The sequence below is a fragment of the Sinocyclocheilus grahami genome, unplaced genomic scaffold (genome assembly GCF_001515645.1).
Source record: "Sinocyclocheilus grahami isolate Dianchi unplaced genomic scaffold, SAMN03320097.WGS_v1.1 scaffold2465.1, whole genome shotgun sequence".
NCBI lineage: Eukaryota > Metazoa > Chordata > Actinopteri > Cypriniformes > Cyprinidae > Sinocyclocheilus > Sinocyclocheilus grahami.
In genome coordinates, this window is record NW_015507644.1 from 8,550 (window position 1) to 16,239 (window position 7,690).

General features: G+C 39.5%; 1 protein-coding gene across 1 annotated transcript; it reads left to right on the forward strand.

The window, feature by feature from the left end:
* The first annotated feature begins 1,541 nt into the window (after positions 1 to 1,541).
* Positions 1,542 to 7,690, forward strand: LOC107575102 (transcriptional regulator ATRX-like). The gene is made up of 4 exons (XM_016261509.1): positions 1,542 to 1,657; positions 2,431 to 2,526; positions 4,125 to 4,253; positions 7,276 to 7,690. Exons 1-4 carry the CDS (start codon positions 1,547 to 1,549, stop codon positions 7,498 to 7,500), a joined length of 561 nt encoding a protein of 186 aa, XP_016116995.1. The 5' UTR covers positions 1,542 to 1,546; the 3' UTR covers positions 7,501 to 7,690.

The following is a 7,690-nucleotide window of genomic DNA, read 5'->3' on the forward strand; positions in this document are numbered from 1 at the left end:
GTCAGTTCATACTGTTATAAATGAATCTTTTCCAATAAGTTTAAGCTGATTTTTGCATTTTATGGGCATTTTTACCTTTATAAAGCCATTTTTTCTAAAAGTGTCCATTATCTTTTGAGTCAAATTCTTACATTTAATCAGTGAATTAGAATAATAAGACATTTGGGCTGTTACCGAGCAAATGAAATCAACACAGAAGCTGCATCTGAAGCTGCATTTAGATGTATTTACACACATGTATTTTGTTTAATGCAAGACATGAATGCATTTAACCTGCAATTACAAATGCATAAATAATGTTTTGATATATTAAACATAAAACGTTGAATACTGATATTTGAAATGATTTAAATCAAAAAAGAAAAGAAAGAAAAAGCTTAAATGTGAAATGAAAACCGCCAGTAGGTGGCAGCAAAGCACTGTTAATAAGTGAGTAATTGCGATTGAACCGAATCATTTAAACGGTTGATTCATTCAGGAACAAAACACCGTCATGTTGCTCAGAGACACAAAACAGCGCTGTGGCTGTATTCGGGATGATTTTTGTTGGCGAAATAGAGCAAAAACAGGCAATATGGCGTCTAAAACGTAAGTCTCTTAATTAACTTATTGTTTATTGAATTCAATGTCACATTTGAAATCAATTTTTTGGAGAAAAACGGCACTCTTCGTGTGAAATTGAATAACTATATGAAGTGGTATAAATATATAAATGTTCTGCCGTCATGTCTTGAATTTGTGATCATTCTAAATGCATTTTAATAGACTGAATCATGCAGTGAAAGAACACACACTAAATGCGCACGCGCATAGACTTCACGTAATGTACGCGTGCGCTCTGTAGGGATGTTTTGAATGGTTTTTGCAAAATACTCGATAATGTCAAATCGCACCTCATTAAAACAACAATTACGATAGTATCGCAGACGATATATATATATCGCACACCCCTAGTTCCCAGCACATCTACTTGATGAATTAAAATGCTGATAAATTAAAAAATATATATATATATGAGACATAAACACATGACAGTATGCTTAAAATGTTAAATGTAAAAAATATATATATATATATATTTGTAAAAAAATAAATAAAACACGTTTATTCAGTGGCACCTAAAAAAATTATTTGGCGCTTAAGATTGTTTCTTATAGGAGCCAATGGCTCCTTACTCTATTATTATTATTATTATTTATTTAATTTTTTTGTCTAGAGCCCTGTGTGTGTGTTTTCATGTGGGATGCTGACCCATCTTTCTTTGACCCTTTCTCCCGTCCCAGGATCCTTTCCTGGCAGAACTCCTTCACAGTTACAAAGATCACATCGTCGGCTACCACGAGAAAATAAAGTCCACAAAGCAATGCTTTGATTACCCTGCAGCAAGTGCTAGTGTGATGGAAGGCTGACTCATCTGTCAGGCCGAACCTGATTTGAAGATTATTTATAATCGGGATCTTTCTGTGTGACCTCATCTCGTGAAATGAAGTTTCTCTGTTTCTTTCCAACTGATGGACCCGCTCGTCTGTTGTTTCAGGGGCTGTCCATGCGTTTCAACCAGCCGTCCTATTCTCAGATGGGCATGGGAGCAGGACCAAACTCTTACTTCCCCTTCAACGTGGCTGCTTTGGCCTCCATGAGTAACCAACAGTTGGAGGTAAGTAATGAGCTCCACATGCTCTTTCCACATTCCTTCAGCCAGCAGCTAATTGTGACATGCGTCCTCGGGCACCTACATTTGGCTTGTGCCCTGCCAGCTGCTGTTTACTAGGGGGGGGGGAAAAAATCGATTCACTTAACTATCTCGACTCTTTTTAAAACAATTTGAAAATCGATTGGTTTCTCGATCTCAGAATCGATTTGTATTTAATTATTTTAGGTGGTGGGGAGAAGTTACCGCTCTTATTCCAGCAGAGGGCGACATGTATAGGTCGTTTCGACTTGGAGCAGCACCGCGCAGACCAATCGGTGTATCAAAGTACTGCGAGAGCGTGTCGAAAGCATGCGGAGCTGTCTGCTCTCTGTAGCTCTCACGGTGCTTTGATGCTATACAGTGATCGGTCTGCGCAGCGCCGCTGTATTATGGTGCGTTCAAGTCATGTCGGATACATCGTATTTATGAGTTGAATGCACATGAACGACAAGTGGAAAACTCAAAATATACACTGTGTATGTGTATGCTCCTGAAATAAAATATAGCAGTAAGCAAAGAAAAATCACAATAAAGTGTAATATCGAATCACAATAGTTATAAAATCGCAATACTCAATTATTGCAATGTATATTGAATCGGGATAGTATTGAATCGGCATTACAAATGCTAGCTATCTCTGTGAAAATATCAAATTCAGAAATGTTTTCTTGCTAGGTTTGTTTCATCTCGTCTAGTATTTTCTGTCTTCTCAAGTTTTTTTCCTCTCCGTGTTCAAGGATTTGATTAACCAGGGCAGGCTGAAAGTGTTGGAAGCCACTAACGCTCTGAAGTCAGTGCCCAGGGAACCACTGGAGGACATCATCGCGCAGGTGGTGAGTGACAGGAGAGAGGGAGATTCCCTACAGTGAGGCTTTCGTCGGAAAGGCCCGAATATACTCACGACGCAGAAGTTTTTCGCTCTTCGATTAGGGGTGAAAACAAGTTTTTTTAAATGCCTGAGCAGCAGTTTACTGTTAGTGAACATCCCAAAGAGATGCATACGTAAATGTCGCGTGCTTTCCTCTCTATAACCAAATAAACACAACAAATTGACAGCGGTGAGAAAACGATATATATTGAATCGGCATTACAAATGCTAGCTATCTCTGTGAAAATATCAAATTCAGAAATGTTTTCTTGCTAGGTTTGTTTCATCTCGTCTAGTATTTTCTGTCTTCTCAAGTTTTTTTTCTCTCCGTGTTCAAGGATTTGATTAACCAGGGCAGGCTGAAAGTGTTGGAAGCCACTAACGCTCTGAAGTCAGTGCCCAGGGAACCACTGGAGGACATCATCGCGCAGGTGGTGAGTGACAGGAGAGAGGGAGATTCCCTACAGTGAGGCTTTCGTCGGAAAGGCCCGAATATACTCACGACGCAGAAGTTTTTCGCTCTTCGATTAGGGGTGAAAACAAGTTTTTTTAAATGCCTGAGCAGCAGTTTACTGTTAGTGAACATCCCAAAGAGATGCATACGTAAATGTCGCGTGCTTTCCTCTCTATAACCAAATAAACACAACAAATTGACAGCGGTGAGAAAACAGCAGTTAAGAAAGCATCTGATCATGGCAACGTGGATAAGTTTGTGCAGCTCTGCAATTCAGCACTCCAGTCAGGTCATGTTTATTTATATAACACTTTATACAATAGATTGCTTTAAAGCAAGCAGCTTTACAGTAGTAAACATGAAAAAAGTGTCAGTTTCTGCTATAAAGCAGTTCTCCAGTGCGTTCCTGTTTTAACTCGCGTCTGACCTCGCCAGACTGAACAGAAGAAATGAAACGCAGACGTTTTCCAAGTCAAAGAATCATCTACCTGTTAAAAGAAGGGGTTTAACAGCAGGAGCAAACACTTCCAGAAACACCAAACAAACTTCATTTTGGCCTGATTTTGTTCGCAATGACTTCACAATAGTATGGTTTTTAGAAGTATATCAGGGCCTTAAATCTTCAGGTCCAGTGTTGCATCTATGGGCTATTATCACCAATAACTGATGCAAAAATCACTGTTGTTGTTAGTACTTCCCCCAGTTGAACCTCTAATACATAGGTTGTCCCATACATTTTGTGCTAGAGACATGAATGAAACTCTGGTTGGTTGATAAAATGACCAAAATCTATAGACCTACACAGTCATATTTGGAGACCAGAATAATATAGAGACTTGGAAGATGGGCTCTGTTGACCTGACAACCACATACAACACCTGTATAACAACAAGCCACTATACCCTAGTGTCATGGAGCAAGCTTTTTTTTCAATATACACTTTTGAGGCTGTAGTTTTTGCCTATAGTTTGCGGTGTCATCAGTATTAAGCTGGAGATGTTGGACTACGTTCTGAACAACTGCTAAATGTGTTTGTGTGTGTGTGATGAGCGTGTAAGTGTTTGTTTGTTGAGGTCTACAGGATGTAACGGGTGTGTTGTTTTTGGCAGTGGAAGGAGAACCCGAGTTTACCCGAGGCCCAGGTTCAGTCCATGGCTCTTGGGAGGCAGGCTGGCTACGAGCTGGAAATCAAACACAGGGAGGCTATTTACCGTGATGTCCTCGGCAAGCAACAAACTGTACGTTTGCTCATCTTATGTTCTATCTGGGTTTAAGTGACATTAACATTATAAACTAAATCGGGATTTTTACATCTGGGGGACCCTGCTGCATCCTTTTATTCTCCATTTGTCAAAAATAATTAAATGTGATGCGTAAAGGAATTAAGGGTCTCTTAAAAAGTCCTAAAATGTCTTAAATTCAGTTTGATCAAATTTAAGGGCATAAAAAGTTTAAATGTTGCAATAAGGCCTTATGTTGCTGTTTAACTTAAAAAGGCCGATGTGAAAATATCAAATTCAGAAATGTTTTCTTGCTAGGTTTGTTTCATCTCGTCTAGTATTTTCTGTCTTCTCAAGTTTTTTTTCTCTCCGTGTTCAAGGATTTGATTAACCAGGGCAGGCTGAAAGTGTTGGAAGCCACTAACGCTCTGAAGTCAGTGCCCAGGGAACCACTGGAGGACATCATCGCGCAGGTGGTGAGTGACAGGAGAGAGGGAGATTCCCTACAGTGAGGCTTTCGTCGGAAAGGCCCGAATATACTCACGACGCAGAAGTTTTTCGCTCTTCGATTAGGGGTGAAAACAAGTTTTTTTAAATGCCTGAGCAGCAGTTTACTGTTAGTGAACATCCCAAAGAGATGCATACGTAAATGTCGCGTGCTTTCCTCTCTATAACCAAATAAACACAACAAATTGACAGCGGTGAGAAAACAGCAGTTAAGAAAGCATCTGATCATGGCAACGTGGATAAGTTTGTGCAGCTCTGCAATTCAGCACTCCAGTCAGGTCATGTTTATTTATATAACACTTTATACAATAGATTGCTTTAAAGCAAGCAGCTTTACAGTAGTAAACATGAAAAAAGTGTCAGTTTCTGCTATAAAGCAGTTCTCCAGTGCGTTCCTGTTTTAACTCGCGTCTGACCTCGCCAGACTGAACAGAAGAAATGAAACGCAGACGTTTTCCAAGTCAAAGAATCATCTACCTGTTAAAAGAAGGGGTTTAACAGCAGGAGCAAACACTTCCAGAAACACCAAACAAACTTCATTTTGGCCTGATTTTGTTCGCAATGACTTCACAATAGTATGGTTTTTAGAAGTATATCAGGGCCTTAAATCTTCAGGTCCAGTGTTGCATCTATGGGCTATTATCACCAATAACTGATGCAAAAATCACTGTTGTTGTTAGTACTTCCCCCAGTTGAACCTCTAATACATAGGTTGTCCCATACATTTTGTGCTAGAGACATGAATGAAACTCTGGTTGGTTGATAAAATGACCAAAATCTATAGACCTACACAGTCATATTTGGAGACCAGAATAATATAGAGACTTGGAAGATGGGCTCTGTTGACCTGACAACCACATACAACACCTGTATAACAACAAGCCACTATACCCTAGTGTCATGGAGCAAGCTTTTTTTTCAATATACACTTTTGAGGCTGTAGTTTTTGCCTATAGTTTGCGGTGTCATCAGTATTAAGCTGGAGATGTTGGACTACGTTCTGAACAACTGCTAAATGTGTTTGTGTGTGTGTGATGAGCGTGTAAGTGTTTGTTTGTTGAGGTCTACAGGATGTAACGGGTGTGTTGTTTTTGGCAGTGGAAGGAGAACCCGAGTTTACCCGAGGCCCAGGTTCAGTCCATGGCTCTTGGGAGGCAGGCTGGCTACGAGCTGGAAATCAAACACAGGGAGGCTATTTACCGTGATGTCCTCGGCAAGCAACAAACTGTACGTTTGCTCATCTTATGTTCTATCTGGGTTTAAGTGACATTAACATTATAAACTAAATCGGGATTTTTACATCTGGGGGACCCTGCTGCATCCTTTTATTCTCCATTTGTCAAAAATAATTAAATGTGATGCGTAAAGGAATTAAGGGTCTCTTAAAAAGTCCTAAAATGTCTTAAATTCAGTTTGATCAAATTTAAGGGCATAAAAAGTTTAAATGTTGCAATAAGGCCTTATGTTGCTGTTTAACTTAAAAAGGCCGATAAATGATAGTGCTGCATGCTTCAGTGTAAAAATTCGCCAATGTTTCACGTTCTACAGAATCGGTGGAAACTGTGCATGTATGCCAAACGATTGCTTATGATCTACTGCTGATGAATTATGGCATGTTTGCTTCATGGTGTTTATATTGTAATTTGTTGTAGATGGTTGTAAGAGTGCATATTTTACAATAATACAATAAACTACATCTGGCGTTTAAAAATACAACATTAAATACTACTAACGGCAAAATAGTGTTTTTTTTTTTTTTATTGGGTTTTTATATCATCAGCGAAATCCAATGTCCATAAACCTCTAATTTGTGATTGCTATATTTTTGTTGCAGTTGTTACTTTATTAACTTGTGATTTAGGGCTGGGCGATATGGCAAAAAGTGACCATCTCGATTTTTAAAAAAATATATTTTTAACTAGTCAACTTGTAAATGTAACTACAACATGATTCAAGTAGCTTTTTCTTAATTAACTCTAGTTAAAGAAAATTCTATTCTGAGTGCAGCACACATGAAGCAGTCAGCATGATGCCAAATGTTAAACAAATCACTTGTTAAATATCTTTGCAGAAAAGATGCATGAACTACGACTCCATCTTGTACAAACTTGTCTTATGCATGTTATATGTTAAAAAATAATATGAGAAAAATGGTTTAAAAAAAATCTCAAAAGTCAAGGTAAGTCAAATTCAAAGGTATAACACCAGTAGACTATTATTAACTATAAATGTTCTGTAAAAACAATGAACGGCTGCTTTCAGCCAGTCACCATGATGCAAACATGAAATATCAGACACAGTTTTTTTTTATTCGCTTGCGCTGCTTTTCCACTGTTTTTTCTATGTAAACATGGATGCGTTTGACTGTTGACATTGGATATCAAAAAAATACATTCTTGATTGTAATCAAAGAATGTGGTGCTTTGTGGACGGGTTATGTAGTAACACCAGTTCTGTTGGAGACCCCGATATTGCATGACTTTCTGAAGCCACATAAGAGAACATTAACATCCCATCTCCGTCTCTTCTCCAGCTGATGATGTACGTGCAGAAGGTGATCTCCAACCGTAAGGTGCAGGAGCAGCAGCTGGCCATGGCGAGGCAGGGTCTGCTGCTCAATCAGCTGGCCATGCAGAACGGTCTTACTGGCCCCATAAATCAGATGGATCTGCTGGGCTTGTACCAGCAGCTCGGGGCGCTCCAGGGCCTCCCCTCCTCACAGCTGGGCAAGAACCCGGGCCCGTCTAAGGGCCTGTAGATGCCTCGGCCCGTCGGTGTACACACAGCTGGACTGATTCAGCCAGGACACCTACTCGAGCTCCTCGGTAACGAGAGGGCATCCTGGGACTTTTTGGCAGTGCAGTTTGTCATTTTGTGTATATAGCCTTAATGTTATTCAAGTTTTTTTGTTTGTTTTTTTCCTCTCTCGCGTATTTAAGATTGAAGAA

Excerpts from the sequence above, each read along its gene's own strand:
- LOC107575102 (XM_016261509.1), top strand. The coding sequence starts at position 1,547 with ATGCGTTTCAACCAGCCGTCCTATTCTCAGATGGGCATGGGAGCAGGA. Across the intron at positions 1,658-2,430 it reads TGAGTAACCAACAGTTGGAG|GATTTGATTAACCAGGGCAG; the intron begins GTAAGTAATGAG and ends TCCGTGTTCAAG. Across the intron at positions 2,527-4,124 it reads AGGACATCATCGCGCAGGTG|TGGAAGGAGAACCCGAGTTT; the intron begins GTGAGTGACAGG and ends TGTTTTTGGCAG.